General features: G+C 35.4%; 1 protein-coding gene across 1 annotated transcript in view; it reads right to left on the bottom strand.

The window, feature by feature from the left end:
* Window positions 1-6,652: 6,652 nt before the first annotated feature.
* The window catches only part of TAFA2 (TAFA chemokine like family member 2), a 183,260-nt gene continuing 170,749 nt past the window's right edge, over window positions 6,653-19,163 (bottom strand). Inside the window, exon 5 of the mRNA XM_082751986.1 lies at window positions 6,653-6,685. Within this exon, the coding sequence (XP_082608112.1) occupies window positions 6,674-6,685 (12 nt within the window). The 3' untranslated portion in view covers window positions 6,653-6,673. The remainder of the gene's footprint in view (window positions 6,686-19,163) is intronic.

The raw sequence follows: 19,163 nt of genomic DNA, 5'->3' as shown, positions 1-19,163 counted from the left end.
CAACTGCATGAAGTTCAACAAGGCCAAGTGCCGGGTCCTGCACCAAGGGCGCAATAACCCCGAGCAGAGCTACAGGCTGGGAGATGAGTGGTTAGAGAGCTGCCAGGCAGAGAAGGACCTGGGAGTGATGGTTGATAGTCGGCTGAATATGAGCCAGCAGTGTGCTCAGGTGGCCAAGAAGGCCAACAGCATCCTGGCTTGCATAAGAAGCAGTGTGACCAGCAGGGCTACGGAAGTGATTATCCCCCTGTACTCGGCTCTGGTTAGGCCGCACCTTGAGTACTGTGTTCAGTTTTGGGCCCCTCGCTACAAGAAGGACATCGAGGTGCTCAAACAAGTCCAGAGAAGGGCAACGAAGCTGGTGAGGGGTCTGGAGAACAAGTCCTACGAGGAGCGGCTGAGGGAGCTGGGCTTGTTCAGCCTGAAGAAAAGGAGGCTCAGGGGTGACCTTATTGCTCTCTACAGATACCTTAAAGGAGGCTCTAGTGAGGTGGGGGTTGGTCTGTTCTCCCACGTGCCTGGTGACAGGACAAGGGGGAATGGGCTTAAGTTGAGCCAGGGGAGTTTTAGGTTGGATGTTAGGAATAACTTCTTTACCGAAAGGGTTGTTAGACATTGGAACAGGCTGCCCAGGGAAGTGGTGGAATCACCATCCCTGGAAGTCTTTAAAAGATGTTTAGATGTAGAGCTTAGGGATATGGTTTAGTGGGGACTGTTAGCGTTAGGTCAGAGGTTGGACTTGATGATCTTGAGGTCTCTTCCAACCTAGAAATTCTGTGATTCTGTGACTGGATCCAGGTGTCACTGAGATATGTAATGTAAAATATGGAGTTTGATCCTATCTGCAGGTCGAATTTTATTAGCTTCGCTTGATATACAGATATAGGTATATAAAAAACTTTGGTAAATCGGCTGATGCAAAGCACACTGAAGACAGATAAAATGATGTGAGACTCCCAGAAAGGCCATATAGATGCAGGATCAAAGCACGTTTGATCCTGTAGAAACCTGTACTTTCTACACCACATTTCTATACCACATGTTTCTAGACCAGAAACTAAGCAGAACCAGAAGAAGGTTTCCCCAAAGGCATAACTGGACAGGCACAGTCACAGCAACTCAGTCAAATTATCTGTTCTGCCTACATGCATGCAGATAAAAAAATAACAAATAAATATTTGTTATTGAAAAGAGAGGATAACAGTTCTCTTTTGAGACCAAGTTGCTCATGAGCCAGCAATGTGCACTGGTAGCAAAGAAGGCTAAAGGTAATCCAAGCTGTATTAAGCAAAGTCAAGGGAGGTGCTCTTTCTCCTTTTTTCAGCACTGTTGAGGCCACACTTGGAGGGCTGTGTCCAGTTCAGGGCCCCCAAGCAGAGAATCATGCACATATAGGACAGAGTCCAATGTAGGGCCATCAAGATGATCAAGGGACAAAAGCACCAGTCCTTTGAGAGGCTGGGAGAGTTGGGCCTATTCAGCTTGGAGAAGAGGAAGGTCAGGGGGCAATCTTGTATATATATATATATAAAAATACCTAATGGGAGGGCGAAAAGGGAGGGTGAAGAGAGCCAGGATCTTTTCTGTGGTGCTCCATGCCAGGACAAAAACTGAAACACAGGAGGTTCCCTTTGAACATGAGAAAACATTTCACTCTGAAGGTGACTGAGCACAGGAGCAGGCTGTCCACCAAGGCTGTGGAGACATTTCATAGCTGCCTGAACATTGTCCTGGACAGCCTGCTCTAGGTGCCCCTGCTTGAATATAGGGTTGGACCAGATCCCAACCTCAACCATTATTATTTCTATAACGTCCAGCTCTACCAATGTATGCACTAAGGTATGGGTAGCTAGCAGAAAGTAATTTCAGACATACATGACTGCTCAGTCACATGTCTGTTTGAAAGTCTAAATGTGTCCTCTTCAGTCACTGAAGACAGAGTGAAACACATTAAAATCATAATCTGCAGGCCTATCTGCTCCCTGCATTTAGCTCTACAATGGTGTTGTGAAAATATATACAAGCAACAAACAACAATATATACAAGCAACAAACACTACTGCATAGGATAAACAGCTGAAATAAAGAAAAAAAAATCTGATAACCATTCAAGTCTCTGATTTACATAAGGTGTCTAACACTATACAAAGGTCATCTTGTTTATACAAACAGCATAGGAAGTCAAGCTGTGTATTCCTAGATTTTACAATTACATAATTGGAGTTTTTAACTTAACACCTTAACAGAATTTTTATTATTCCACTTGCCCTCCTTTTTCTTTTTTTTTTTTCTTCCTTAATGTACAGTTCATACATTGCTACTCTGAGTAACACACATAGTGGTCCGCATTGGCCTCTATGTAGTACGGTAATACCTGTAATAAGCAAGTACATATCAGCCATTACCATTAATGGAACTTATACATCCATACACATTAAGGAGAGAATAGACCTCTCTGATGTTAAGGAAAATTTCATAGTGAAGAAGGGAAATTTTAGCTAATATCTAGTGATGTTATTCCCAGAAATGCTTAATTTTGGACAAAGTAAAAGCTGTTTGGTTTGAGTATCTGGGAAGCAAGGTATTGTGCCAAAGGTCTTTAAAATGAAAGAGGGACTGAGAGTGGTATGTCTGATCTCTAAAATCCTAAGAGAACTGTAATATAGTGAATGGGTGCAAATCAAGTCTAATCACTTTTTCAGTTAATAATTAGTATGTATGAATATTAGCTTTGCTGCTGCTTAACAGCACAAATAAAAAAAAGTAAAAAAAAAATAAAAAAAAAAATACTTATACCTTTAAGCATCCTAGATATTGATTTTAATTAATTTGTTCATTCTTGGAACATAATTACTCCCTTTATGCTAATATTTTTTCCACACTGTTGTTATATCACAAATATAATGCATTAGACTCTCTTCACTTTCTTGTGCTAAATGTACAATTAAAATATAATTACTTTGCAGTTGCAGGCTTTTAATTTAAATTAGTGAGTGGCCACTGTAAACAGGCTGTAATTGTATGTGAACTCACTTGTTTCATTTTAAAACAAAAATATATAAAATAAACATAGCAGATTTTTTTCATATTTCTTCTTGTCAATAAATGTTCCAAACAGATTCAGTCTTTCAGTAAAACATATTTGTCAGTGTAACCCAGAATGGACCAGAGATGAAGTGATCTCAGAGGCAGCACGTTAGAAAAACTAACAGCTCAAGAGATCTTCTGGACAGCCTCCATTCTAATCAAGATTATAGGATGTAAAGAATGACTGAGTGAATGTTTTTGAAATAGAAAAGTACTTTTCCTAACTGTCATACCCCCAGGCATCAAAGTTACAGGGTCACAATTAGGCATAGCACAAATCATTTATTTCTTATAGAAATAAATCTATCATAAAATATTTTCTAACTATGGAATAGCACTCACATGCAAATGAGGCATGAAATTAATTATTAATTGTTTAATAATTATTAGAAGAAGGGAAGATATGTTAAAGTCAGTGTATGATGGAATATTTCATAACATACCTTTTTACATTACTAATTTTTTGACTGTCAGCTCTATCAACTTTTCTTATATGTTTACCACAGACTATACACAAAGTCTACATGTATATTAAAACAAACTCATGAGTTTGTAAGTTCAGTGCTTAAAAGTTAGGAACTTGACATCTATGGGTGCTTTTGCAACCCTAATATGATTGAGCAGTATAATGGACTGACCCTCTGTTCTGGATTTTAGCCAAAGGACATAAACAAATGTAAGAGACAGGAAGAACTTAATATAGTTTTATTGGGGGGGGGGGGGGGGGAGGGGGGGGGGGTGTTTGTATGTTTGTTTGTTTGTTTCCTTTTTAATCAGAATTGTTCCATCAACTTTATAGCATAGGATTATGTGTATGGTCATATCCTGTGTGTTGTCTGAGTATACTCAGGAATTATCAAGCTATCTTCTTCTTCTTTTTCAGATATGTAAGACAGAGAAACAAAATCACATATTTTTAACAATGACCAGCTCACACTGTGCTATGTGTAATTTCATGAGGCAAAGAAAAGCCATCTTGGCACCCATAGCATTCTTCTGCAAAATTTTAAAAGATCATGGAAAACAAAAATGCTGGGGATATTTCTTAAAAAATAAAAAGGATCTCACAAATATATTTAATGGACAACATGAGACAAGCTAAATATGGGGAATGTCACAAGAACCCCTTAAATAATTTTTTTAAACACATTATGAGAATGCCTAGCTATGGATTGTCCTCCAAGACACGTCTTGGAGATTAGACAGAGATCATGTACCAAGAAAGCCCTTATTTTTATGCAGTTCACTTCGATGTCCTTTGTGCCCTTATTTTTATATTCTTCCTCACAATGAACATCAAGAAGCACCCGAAAAATCAGTAAAACAGAGCCAAAAAAAAAAAAATTATTTAGCAAATATTTCCTAAAACAGAATAGACTTTAAGAGCGTTATATCAGTCATATTTTTCCATGACAGAAACAACTTGTTTTGGTACTGAAAGCTTAATATCAATATTAAAATGCCCAGAAGTGCCCATATAACCAGAAACAAGTATCTGTCAATGGATTTTTTTCTTCTTATGCCCTCTGAAAATGAAAGTCCAGGATGGAAATTAATATTTTGAACAGATGGAAGCCTACTAATTCCTGTGACTTCAAAATCCATACAGTGTGTTTGTCATGCACTGTTATTCATATGTGGCTTATGAAGGCAAGTGACAATTTGCTTTGCAACTTGCGCGTGTTTATTTCCTGAGACAGATCAGCATTCTAGACTTGGAAAGTGCTAGCTTGTACCTGTGATACTCAAAAGTACTTGGCAAATGTACAGGATCACAAAAGAACAGGCTCACAATTTCCTCACAGCATGAAAATCCTGTAATTTATTTTCTAATTAATGGTGAAGCTGGACAAAAAGAGATGTAAAAGATATTTTTGCAATAGGGCAAAAATATGCAATTAATAGTAGATAGGTGTGGATCTAGAATGTAGAATCTAGGATCTGGATGTCTATGATAGTTTCTGGAGGCACAAGAAACCATTTCAAAAGTCTGACAATAGTTAAAGTGGTTCAACCATATTTCAGGGGTATGTTTGATAAAGTAACTGCAGCAGAGAACTGAGCATTGTGAAACAGGTCATTCTTTCAATATCACAGACCATTATTTTGCTTGGGTTAGTGAGAAGAGGCAAAAATTAAGTGATTTCTGAGCAGTTTTGAAAAAATATGTAATGACAACTATATGAATTCATTTACCTTCAGTGAGGGTTAAGTATTCATAGACATTTTTTCAAGTCTTCAAATGTTTTATTCCTGCCCCATAATACTTCAGCCATACCTATCTTTTGATATCAAGACTCAAAAGCATTAATTGTTTCTCTCAAGTTTATTTTAGGCACTGCAGTATGAAAAGCATGTCTAAACATATTTGAAAGCCTGTAACAGAACACTTTAGAATTCTAGATCCTCAGGTATGTCTTTTGGCAAACAAATCTAGCTCATTTTATTAATTAAATAGGGCATTTCCCAGTAGAGTTAAATGGCCCCGAAGTTTTTAATGGTTTTGATAAGTACCAGACTCTAAAGTTCTTAATTCTTTCTTGCTTTTATTACACTGTGACTAATCAGAATTGCATTTGTGATAATTCTCATGCTTAGGACTGTCCATTAGAAAGAAACAAAATATTGAAAACTCATTGCACACCATGCTATTTGAAGAATAATTCTGTATTTAGTGATACAGATATTCCATTTCCACTACTCTTAATGATTTCAGCAGGAAATTTTGGGGGTTAAAAAATGTGAACCTAGACAATCACTGTTAAAAATTTAAAAGGGCTTTCATATGTAAATTGAGTTTTCCATCTGCTCCATGTATACTAAGCATGTGCCAAGCGATCTTACAGCTAGGTCTGGAAAAATAGGTAGAAGTAAAGTGGTTTAGAGCATGGCATACATTTCTGAAAACAACCGAGTTCTTCATATTAAGCATGGTTTTAAGATTAAACAGACATCATCTACTGTATCATGGGGATATAGTAGAAATCCCCTTTCCCATCTTTTTCTAAATTGTAAGTAATCCGATATGAAATACTGAACTTTCAACTATGAAGCACCACCGAGCTGAATGTACCAAGTACTTCCTTTTTAAGCACTGTTCTCTTTTCATGCTTTCCTATGAGAGTGAGAAACACACGTTCATCAATTTGAAAGGAGAGGGAGTGAAGAAAGATGTTTAAAGGCTCCCAAAAGCATCTGACTGAGGCACTGGAGCTGCTTAACAGCACAACCACCCTCCTGGAGTTCTGCCCAGATAAACAATGATTCCTGGGCATCTGTAGCAAACTCAGTAACTACAATGAAGAGTAAGGTACAACAATTCCTGTTAATACTATGTAAACCTGTATTTGTACACACCTGCTGCTCTGTGAGTAATAAACCAGGGCTGGAACACATTTTCTGGAGTGGTTTGACTCTTTATTCCTCAACGAACGTTCTGGCCCTTCCTTAGAATCCGACCAAGACTAGTGCAACTAGTGCTCCAACGTGGAGCCAGAATATTTTGTGTGTGTGGAAAAATCAAAAATTGTCATCAGGCACAGCAGAAACCTCCTTTCTCTACTTCTCCATTCGGACTTGAAGAGTTTTACACGTTTGCCTAAGAAACAAACACATGTCAAGTACTACACTATTATGGAATTAGTTATAGAACACAAAATTGGGATAGATGGAATTTTCTTTAACTTATAAGTAAAAGTGCAGAAAGACAGGAAAAAACATTTCATAACCAGAGTAAATTCACTTAGCATGGTCTCAAAAAATACCCCAAACAATAACAATAATCTCAAAGGAAAAGTTTTAAACATACTCAAACTCAAACTCACTGATCTGTCACCAAAATCAAATAGAAGCGGATAGGTAGCATTGGTTCTCACTTTTGCAAGCATATCAGCAATTCTTAACTATTATAAAACAGTAATTGAAAAGATATTTGAAAATAAATCCATGAATAGACCTGTGACACAGAAAAGAGGCATGAGGTCAGAATGTGTTTTCTTTCAAATGAAAGATTTGAGTGTGTTCTTTCTATATATATAATAACAAAGCAAACAACAACAAAAAAAGTGTAAAGTTTGAAAAATTTGATCATTCTGAGGACAACTCTACTTATAGTCATTTCTATGGTTATTAAGCTACAGGAAAGGAACAGATGACATTTCACATTTCAAAACACGCTATTCAATTCAGGCAGCTACTTCCTGATGTAGGTATTTGAGATAGTTTTTGGACCTGCTGATAAAGATTTCTTCTGAAAAGGGGTACACAATACCTCAAAAAGTCACCTAAATTTCTTTAAACAATGCTTACAACAGATAGATAATTATTTTCTTCTTCTCTTTTTTCTTCTTTTTCTTTTATGCCTTTAAACTTAAAAGTCCTGCTGTAGATCATTAGAAACCTCTATTACAATCTTAAACTGATAACTTGGATAGCATGTTGATTTAACAAGATATGTACACATTTCAATACTATAAAAAAAGTAAATATGGCTCTGGATTTATATTTCCTTGAACCTGATAGTTTACAAAATCAACGTAATTGATACAGCTCACTGGGACAATTATTATAGTGTATAAGTGATGAAGACATATGAGTTATGTTAAGGATAAATCTAATTCATTACTTTTTCAAATACATTTCATTATTATTTTTTCCAAAAATTAGTGCCACTACAATGCAAATAACTAAACTTTCTCAATGATTCTGTAACTCAGCAGAGAAATCAAGTTTATGTTAAAATTCTTATAACTTCACAAAATTTTTCATTTACAGGCAACAGTTTTATATTGAAAGAAGACTTAAACATAAACCTTATTTTACTTTCTGTAACAGATAATAACTGTTGTAATTCAGACAAGGATATATCCTCTTGTGGTTTTTGTGGTGATCACAACTCCATAGTGGGACTGCGGCATAGCGGCATAAAAGACTGCAAGACAATTAATTAAATAAATGTAATTTTCTTCTCTTTTACATCATCTAGTCACCTCAAATGGAAGATAAAAATAAACTCATTCCTTTTAACAGATAGGCAAACTGAAGCATTATAAAGAGTCATACTACCCTACCAACTGTGAGAAAAGTGAAGGGAAAAGCAGAGATGGGAACAGAGTCTTTCACTAATCTTTTCTGACTAACCTAAAGAACCTAACTAACCTGACTAACCTACTTTAATGACTGGAAAGGGAAACCTCTAACAAACCAATATTCTAATATTAAAAAAGTAAATAAATAAATAATCAGGTTTTAAATTGCCTACTACGTAAACTGTATTTCCAACTTGTAATGTATTTTTCCAGAAATTGGGTAAGATTCAATTTCAAATTATTCCCAGTAATGTGTTATCCCTAGGTGTGTTATTTTTCCAGGGATTTTGAATGGACAATAAGCCATTTGGATGAGATCAAAAGAGAAACATAAATTATTTCCTTACCTGTAATTTTATCTTCTCTATGAGGGTACCTGCTGCTCTGCTAGTGCAGTACTGATGTGTTTTCTGCCTTTGTCCCAAGCGTCAGAGATTCCTTTGGTGATTTTTCCCCTCTTGATTACCAGCTTCCACTGCTGGCATTTTGAGGTAGTGCACTCAGATTTGGCTCCACGAATACTGCCACAGCTGAGGGAATATAAGACAACTAAAAAACAAGTTAGAAAACAGCAGAGCAATATCCAGGCAGGAAAAAAAAAAATGTTTAAAAACAATGAATCAGTCATCAACTTGAAACACTTCGATCATTTTCCTCTTTTTCTATCCATTTAGAATCTCCAAATGAAAAGACTTTCCCATGATCAGAGAAATTTTAGGCAAAGTAGTGGGTGCTGACAGAGTAGTGGGTACCCATCTAGAGAATATAAAATTATTTTAAGGGAATCTAATTTTACCTTTCTCCAGTCTGAGTACCCATCACACTATCATTCTAATACGGGTAAGAAATAGAAGAAAGGTGGCAGATTTAAAGGATAACAGAAAAATCCCTGTCACCCTTAATAGAAGTCTTAATAGAAGCAGGAAAAGTGAAGATTGAAAGGCTTTTCACCTAAAAGCTCTCATAGATGAACAATTAGTATGATCTCTCACTGCCTAGGGAAAAATATGTAAAGTCTGGTTCAATAGGAAGTAGTCAGAGTTGCTCATTCCCAACTAATTATCGTCGTCATCTTGGTCGTTAGAGAAAAAGAATGAAAAAGAGAAACCACTATTGTTGATTTAAATAAAGTAAATAAATACATAAAGCACAAAACAGAGTGAATGTACCATCCATGCTTGAAGTAGCATGTAGACAACAAATTTCACTGTCATTGTTTTGCACTTCTGACATGTAGAACTCACAAGTTTCTGTGACATTCTTGGAAGCAGATAGCATATCGTGTTGATATTAGTTTCAGAAAATGATGGCTTTGATGGTCTTCCCTGGCATTTTTCCCAAACTTAAGATAAACTGATGCAAGTTACTGTCATCACTCATGAACTGAGCAGAAATATTTTCTTGCTTGAGTATTATGGAAATTTCCAAGTGAAAGTTACAACTTTGTATAACTCCTGTGTACTGGGGATCACTTTAATACTATTTTTTTGGACTTCATAGTACACAGAAAAGATGTATCCTGTCTAAGGAAAAGACAAACTATACATTTAACTAAGAACTTGCTTTGGTATTCCATTTAATTTGTGTTTCTTAAAGAACCTGGACATACCCGTGTCTTCTCATTATCCCCTGACTAGTACACAACCCGAGACAAGATAAGCTTGAATGAATCAGAGTAGCTAATCACAATTAATTACCAGAATTCTCAAGTAAAGAAGGAAAAAGCGAAAGGCTCAAAAATTTCTGGAAGGTAAGTAACAATGCTGTGATTTAAGGTCAAGAGAAATAAAAAGGACTCTTGAATAGTAATCTCTTGAATGACTCCAGAATAAATTGGCTTTGCAAGTCATCAGCTTCAAAGATGACAAGTTACATTCTAGAAAAATGTTTCTTGTTCCTTTTATTGTGTATAATGTTGAACAATAAGTATTGGCAACTGGAATTAGAAAGATGCCTTGAAGATGATAAATATGCTTTTTCTTTTCTTTCCAATATCACTCTAAAAACAAGGCAGGAGAGAGGGATCTCAAAATTCTAGAACAACTTCTGTGATTTTTCAGTGCATTTGCCAAAGTTGGTAAAAGAACAAGCAGAGATAAATCTGCTTCTAGCAGGGATATGTTGCTGAGCCACAAAGCTTGAATTCAAGATATAGGAAAAAGCTGTTTTTCTTCTTTCTGGCATTAGTAAAATATTTCCTGGTATTCTTAAACCTGAAGAGGCACAGATGCTTTGGACCTCTTAAAATATGAAGCTCCATGAAAATTCTTGAATCTTCTATTTGTCTTGAGTGTGTAGATACAGGTTGTTGAGACATAACTCATTGTTCACTTGATATCATATCCAACTTCATAAACTGGGAGACATATATTCACTTCTGGTTTTAGAGGTCTTGCCAACATAATGCTACAGGTCATATGGTCACATGATACAAAGAAGTCATGGTGAACTGGGTATTTCATAGCTTTACCCCAAATCTCCACTTTAGAGCTCTGTGACATTTCTCACTGCAGATATGGAAGGTGTTCAATGATAGTCATTAGGACTGTAGTTTCTGAGACACATCTACTTTTAAAACATATGTAGTCCTTTGGAGTCTTTTCTCTATGTACAGCAGTAGTGTCTTTCCTGAGATGAACATGATCTTCATTAAGGTGGAAGAAGGAGTAAATGATAGGCTATGAAAACATAAACAATTTTGAAATTCTTATGGAAATAAATTTGATGTTGTTCCTGTTCTTTTTTTTTTCTTTTTTTTTTTTCTTTTAATTGAGTCCTAGAGATCAATCTTTCACTTGTTCTTGCCAGAAATACATTTTTTGCTTAAATTTGAATTCTTTTATAGGACAGGACTATCTTCATTACTGTAATAATAATAATCTGATTCCAACTGGTTTGAGAACTTTTCACTACTCCACAAGATGATTGTGTAAAATGCTTTGTATGACACTTTCTCTAATTGGTATTCATTACTATCTATTTCTGTCTGACTATTAGAAGGCAGAAAAGCAGATCTGAAACAAGATAGAACATATGAGATTTTATAAATAGTCCAAATGAGTAAAGAAATACCTCAAGAAAATTATGAGATTTGGGAGAATTTAAAGTGATACCTTTTGGACAGTTGGGGGCCACCTTTCCACCCCTCAGATCATTTCTATAGATGATCAGTGATGTATAGTTTGCCTCTGCCATACAGAGGCAAGACTTCTGCCTGCAGCTATTTTTGCATGTTATGCCAAGTTTCAGAATACTCTCATCCTTCTGAGCTGAAATGCAATGTTTCTAACTTGCAGAAATGATCCAAAGCCATCACAGACCAAAAAAGGGGATGAGACAAGGAAGGGCACTAGTTTTAGAGCATCCCAGCATGACTCATATCATACTGGCATTTGAAAATCATCTTCCTATATGGTAACTTATGAGGTTCTAGAAGATGATAAAGATTTCCCATGACAATTTAAAAGGACTGCTAGATATTCAAAGAATATCCTCTGCACAGTTCTGAAAGGGCAAGGAAACTGCAAATGAGAGTGGAAACATCTTTGATTTTGGTGTCAGACCTTTTCTACTTTGTAGAGTAGTGGAGAAAACCAGTAATTTTCATACAGCTTTCAGAACTCATTCTTACTTTCCATCACAGAGGCAGAAAATTATTCTTCAGACATGAGGTTAGTTTGCTCAAATGTGCCAGCAAAGGAAAAACTGGGGAGAAAAAAAAAAATAAAGAAAAAATAAAAAGAAGAAGAAAAATTTAAAAAAAAAAAATCACAGGTAGAATCTTTTGGGACAAAGGCAGAAAACCTCTCAACTGGACTGATGGATTGGAGGATTCCCACGTGGAAGAAAGTAATGTTTGCAAAAATCAGCAATTATTTAATTAGTGACATGCAACTGAATCCATTTGTGTTTTTTCTGTAGCAGTGGCAAAATATTTTCATTTGATTTCACATTAATTCCATTAATTTTCAGGTTCTGGAGAAGTTAAAATACTTATTTACAATGGATGCTAGTCTTACCTTAAGGAAAACTATCCCCTCATAAAAATGCATATTCTATAACATATATTACTAACACTATGAGTGTGATGAAAGGATTGCAAAAGATTTCATTTTTCATGATTTGTACAGCGTACCTGCTCAAAAAAAAAAAAAAAAATAATAATAATAATAATAATAAAAAAAAAAAAGAATAGCCCTGTGTAACCCAGAGACAAGACCCAGAGTACTCACAAGGAGTTACAGCTGGGGACAGAAATATATAAAAAAAAAAAAAAAAAATTGCAAACCTAGGCAATTAAATTCTGCTACTTTGAAAAAAATAGAAATGCCTTCTGCTCAAAAGAGCTATACCTATAAATGTTGCCCTTAACCCAGTCTCTCTTTTGATGTTCTTCACTTTCAGTCCTTAATATCGGTATCTTTAGGACTCAAATCAAACAAAATTTGAGACAGAAAATTTTCTGGGTTGAATATTTGCATACCTTGACGTGTCCAACAAGCTTCACTGCCTTTTGCAGTCTATGATTTTGCTTAAAACATTTAACACTTTAAATAAAAAGCAATTAAAATTTTCATCATTCCAATTTTTATGAGCCTATTTCATAACTTTCTGGGATGCATTGGACTTGCTTTTTTGTTTGTTTGTTTGTTTTGTCATATTTCAGTGGATTTGGGACAGTTCCTTTTTTACACCTGATAATCAAGTCAAGAAGTCCATATTTATGTTGCAGAAGTGGCAAGTATGAAATGAAAGATAATTAAGGCAAAACTGGAAACTAGGTCCAGCATGTGACATCATACAGCACTGGATTGCTGACTTCTGCATTTCACTATGTTTTGTAATTAATTTAGTAAATGATTTAGATTTCCTGTATTTAGGGTCAAATGTTTTTGAGAAAATTCAGTACTGAACTATTACTTCCACCTCAAAGCATTTGCATAGCACATTGTACTATCTCTGTTATCTGGTCTTGTGGCAAACTCTCTATGCATGTTCTTTCACTAAAAGTGGCCTCTTTCACTACCTTAATCCCCTTTTAATCCCTCCTCTAACCCTTTTCATTATAACTTGTTTTATATTTTATTATTTTGCTTTTTTTTTTTTTTAGTATGCTTTTTTTGGGGGAGGGGGGTGGAATATGGCTTGCCTAGATTTCTGTGGGCCAAATGCACTGAAAAAGGAACCTATTCAGACTTGAAACAGAACCAGACTTGAACCAGACTTGAAACAGGAACCTTTTCATAGGGTAGAACTACACCTGCCAACTCCATGTTAAAGTAAATTTGGCATACAGTAGCTATTTTTAAGGGATTCAGTGATTTGCATAGCCCTGAAAACTGGTGATTCACTCAAACTTTCTTGAAAGCTATACTTAGCTTACTACATGTGTGATCCAGGGATGCTATTTCCATCAAAATGTCCAAGTGTCCAAAAAATTAGTGTTTCAACATCCTAAAAAAATACAGTTCTTCAATAGGAAAGAATCGTGATGGTATATCAAAACAATCATCACTGACAAATACAAAAAGCTAGCTTGACTTCAGAAAATGTTATCTTTTCTATTCCCAGTTCATTTGCTCCCTGAGACTTGTGTGCATTTTTTAAGAAAATGTATACATAGCATTTATGACTATTTTAATGATAGATTAGATACAGCAGGTCTCTGAGTTAGCAATGAGAAACATGCTGAGACAGCTGCAAATTTCTGCTAGTGACATATTAGCCAAAGGCATGGAAAGAGATACCATAGCAACAAAGAGGCTGTCACAAGTGCAATCACTCCTTTCCATGCCTAATATTTTGCTATGGTCTGTACACTTACGTGTATTGTAATTGCATGCTTTTTATGAACCACAAAGTATAGTTAGTCACTATTTGTGAGTTATTCCTGTAGATCTTCACCCAAACTTAAGGTAGAAGGTGAGGTATAGACTTATAGATTGAGACTGAAGTAAGGCAGGGGGACATAGCAGTTTTAAAGCAAGGTAGTCTCTAAATTTATTAATACAGTTCCTTAAACACATTAGAAGAAACACTTCCCGTAATTATTTACTACAGACACATTATTGATTTATCTTGTAAGTACTTCAGGTTTCACAGTGGTCAAAGCAAAAGGCAAAGTGTTCCATGTGATGGAGGTTAACAGTAGTTTTACACTGAAATAAATGTCACACAAGAAATGCACTGCCTTATTAGAACAGACTGACCACAATTACCATACATCCAGCCTATTGGAAACATCCTAAAATACCCTATACACGATGCTTATAATTTCTGATTTTTTTAGTTACTTCATCACCAGTGCTGTTTTTGAAAAGCTTGGAGGAAGAAGAATAACGATAAAAGGGAAGAAGCTACCACAATAGCAATATTTCTATTCAACTTTGACAGAAGAAAACAGTAATACTTTTTTTTTTTTCTTTTTTTTTTTTTCTGCTGCCTCTTAAAGACACAATGCATCTTTTGCTGATAGGGAGGAGCAAAGATCAACAACAGGTGCATTACTAACATAGATATCAAGCTCAGTTTCAAGAAAAAATAATGTCCTTTCCTTCTTGAATCCCAGGACATATTTTCTCTCTATATTATTGTGTTGTCTTATTCATGTGTTGGTTATGACAGCACTGGTAATAGTTGAGTCACCATTAATGCTGCCTTCTGATACTGGGAATCTCAGGAATCTGTCTCAGGCCTTCAGCCCTCCTCCTTTAGCCCACTACAAAGCATTACTACGTAAAGGTATCTGAAGGAAGCTCTTTCATTCTTTGTTCTGAAACAGTTATGAACAACATATTTTATAAATTGAAACAAAAACACAATTACTGCCTCTCCTATCAGCAACTGTAATCAGTTTAGAAACATTCCAGCATCTGCAAGTGAGAAAGAGTAAAAATGTAAGCTGAATTTATAGGTAACAGGAGAACTGCAGAGTAGTGGAATTCACATGCTGAACACCATTTGGCTTCACACACAGCCAGTTGGTATGTTTGGATAGTATACTTTCTCCTTTTCCAAGAACGTTATTCAATTTTTAGTTTGCTTTAAATTCTGGACGCCATAATGCAAAATTAGATTAAATGGAATATTACAAATATCTGACTTCAGGCTCTCTCCAATATTGTTTGGAATGTAGATAAACACTCTCAGTATGGATTTCTCTACATCCTGGCAATATTTCTATTCTTCTCTCACTAGTCATCTATCTCTGGTATTGATTTGGAAAGCAGATTTGGATTTGGAATGCAGATAAATGGATTCAATATGGATTTATTTTTGGCCTTGTAATATTTCTCTTTTATTTCTCTCTGTCCCTGGAATATTTATTTTATTTTATTTTATTTTATTTTATTTTATTTTATTTTATTTTATTTTATTTTACTTTTTTTTACTTTATTTTATTTTTTACAGCACTCTATTTCTAATATTGGTTTGTCATATAGTAATATATTAGCTATTGATTTCTTTCTGTTCTGGACTATATTTTTTCCCCTCACATTAAAAATAATACCTAGTTTTCTGAGTGACAATTGCAGTTTCTTCTGCTTCTCAAAAAAAGTGTGAGTATCCAGCTACTCCAGAAGTTACATGTACATTTCCAAAAGATGGCCTTATACAACCTGTGTGAAAATACTGTTAGTATTTGTTAATAGGAAAACACTACTTTGTTCACTTTCACCTTCTAGACATTTTCAGAAGTTAATTATTAACACCTGCAATGAAATACACCTGATCATTTTGGTTCATTTATACTCTTATTGTTACACCAACTAGACTGTCCCAAAAGGATAGGCACTGGTTACCAATTTCTGCTGAATAACAGATACTGGTGATGTTGCTCACCAGAGTATGATTCACTTTTTTAGCATATCACTGTATATCTTCAGAGCATGAAGAGTTCTGAAGCTTCTTTTACATTATATTGCATTTGATAGTGGTCAAAGCCCAAAAATTCCCAAACAGACAGAGAATTAAGGAAGTTTTTGATCAGCTTCCTACTGAAGACTACATCAGTGAAAGTGTCCTAGACAGCATCTTTCTTTTCAAAGAAAAGCATCTAAATTTTAGACCCTAGGCTAATCATCATAGCTTTCCTTCAGAGTTATAGGGAGACATAAGCATATCCAAATTCATCTGACATCATAGAACAAAACAAATTGACCTCTGGAAGCAGACAGTTCTCTCCAATACTAGTAAGAAAGCCTACAATTTAAGCTAGACAGTCCTATCCTAAGCAAAGCCAGGTGAATTCCACTTTGAGTAATTTAACCAGAACTTAGCATTAAATTATTCCCCTTATTCCCCTTGCAGTTCTAACAAATCAAGTTAAAAGTTTAAGGACAAGGTAGTACTTCATATGCAAAACATTAATACACATTTCTCTACATTTTTGTAGAATACCAGCCCACCTTCTCTGAAACAGAATCTCAGACTGTCCCTGAATTGAAGTGCAGGGACATTTCCCGACTCCCAGGTGTGAATGGGGGAGAATTTTCCCACTTCCTCAGTCAAAGCTCCTGGATTTGAATGTAAGATTTATGGTGCACCATTTCACATTTTCCTGCATCCCAGTTTCTGCAGAAAAGACACCTGGATTTACAGGCTGTCCAGAAGCTATGACCAATCTACTCCTAAGGTGGATGACTGGAGAACCAGGACCCCAGGAAGCATTGAAGCTTGCACGTTCACACAAGGCACGTATAGCTTCTGCTCTTATCTGAGGTAAGCCTGCATTATAAAGATAGTGGACAACACTATCTTTATTTTTTATATCTTTATATCTTTTTATATCGTTACTTTTATTCTTAAAAATAAAAGTAAAGCCTGGCGTTTGGATTTCCCTTTAAAAAGTCCCTACGAGAGGCCTCAGATGTGGAAGAGGTACGCCATGTACTGGAGAGAAATAAGAAATAGGATTTTTTCTCTTCAGACGTTATGTGAATGCTTTCCAGTCTTTGTAAAGGGCTCCTTTGTTTAATAAAAGTTCATATTTCCTTTCTGTTTTGTTTTTTTTTTTTCTTTTTTTTGTAAAATGCTCAGGAACATGCATTTTTCTATATGAAAATAGTATTATTTTTTTTTTTAATAGTGTTTTGGTTAATTTGTTACTCCCTTTTATATCCTTCCCCACTTGCATGTTACCCAGGTCCAAAATTATCAATTCTAAACTAGCATAAGTTTATTTGGTATTCAGTTTGCTCACACACGCTTTCCCCACCTCATTTTCATTATTTTTCTATGGTTAAACCCGAACATCTGAATCTCCCATTAATACGTAGACAAATTAGGAAATAAAATTTAATTTTTCAATACTATATTATTTTGCATTTCTAAGGTAAATAATTGCCACATTACTTTTCTTATGTGAATTCTGAGTACCATAAAGTTCATTCTATTTCCAATTTATTATTAATATATAACCTTATTAGGTCCCCATTTCTGAACAAGATGCAAAACCTGAAGTAAACCACATTTTTAAAAATCAATTTTTTTTTCTTATCATTCATTTGGCCTTTTTGCTTAGTGACTGATAAATATCAAGAAGTTGGTGCCACCAGGCTTTAAAGCACTGTGACTAAATATGCTAACAGATGTGGACAAGATAAATACATTCTTTTCTATTACTGCTTTTATCTATAGTATAATGCTTAACTATTAACAGGTTGAGATGTGAAAATGTAGGTGCTGCTTTTGAATCCGGTGTCCTGTAGCTGAGAAGGTAATACTTCATCAGTTAATTGGGTTACCTTTTCTGCACACGAAGGAGGCAAACTTACATAAACATTTGGAGGTGAATATAGACCTACTTAGACATTTCAGGAAGGCTTTCACAAGGCTCCTCTGGAGTACACTTAACTCACCCAGGCTGTTCAGTTCCCTTTGTTTCTTTATGCTTTTACATTATACATGATAATCACATATGGGTTATTTCATTTGACAATCAGAAGGTTATTATTCATGACTTCTTAATACTGACTCCCTGTACAGTTCTTTTACATTTTTCTCAAAAAAAAAAGAGGTTTTGAAACCACCAAGCACTTTAGAATTTTTCCTTTTATTTATAGACTTGGGAGAGCAGAAAGAGGAGCTACAAAAATAATTGTAGTCACTACGTATTAGGGAAAAGTACTTGCTTTTGAAAGCAAGCTTAACACAATCATTGGCATTCCTAATAGCAATGTATATTTTCCTGGGCATCAGAATGGCATGTCTTAAAATCTCACTCTCCTGAGATTTTTTAACCAGAAAGATAGAAACCTTCATTCCCCTACTACCTGGTGTCAATGACTGAGACCAACTCTCAGCCAGAAATATTAATTCAAACTTGGAATGTCTGAAAACAGTACTGCAACAGCACAGGAAATGAAGCGAGAAGGAAGAAACGCATAGTATCTGGACAAACTAGAAGGTAAAATGAATGGTGGGGAATTTAAGGGGATTTGTATTTTCCTTTTGCTGTTGATAGTTTGGCAAGCAGGTTATGGTGGCCATTGTATTGAATCAGTGTCCCAGATGGCCTTTTTTTTTCATAGCATCTCTTCTGAAAAGCCTTAAAATGAGTCCTAAGGATTGCCACCAACCATCAAGGGCAAGAAGAGACTAACTCCTGCAAAGAGCCAAACCTACAAGTCTGTAGCAGAGGCATTAGCCCTTGAGGACAAGAGTCATGTTTCTTTGTATTCCTAAGGGTGGAACTTCATAGCCTTGACCAATACAAAAAAATAAATAAATAAATAAATAATAATAACAATAATCTTTTGACAAAATGGGAGGAAGAGAGAAAGAAATATCCTCAGAGAGATTCTTATTGATGTCTCCCCTTTTTGTGACTTTTTTTTTTCCTACAGGAGGGTAATCCAGACCCACACTTTTATTTACTGCTTGTTAAAGAGTCATATTAAATATGAAGTGTAATGTATTCTTTAACACTAATAGTGCCATATATAATGTAGTAGCAACTGCAACAAATTTCAAAACACACACACACGC

Source organism: Aythya marila (assembly GCF_965140915.1).
Source record: "Aythya marila genome assembly, chromosome: 1".
In the NCBI taxonomy this organism is placed as follows: domain Eukaryota; kingdom Metazoa; phylum Chordata; class Aves; order Anseriformes; family Anatidae; genus Aythya; species Aythya marila.
Note: the sequence above shows the minus strand (reverse complement) of the source record. Positions and strands in the feature narration are given on the sequence as shown.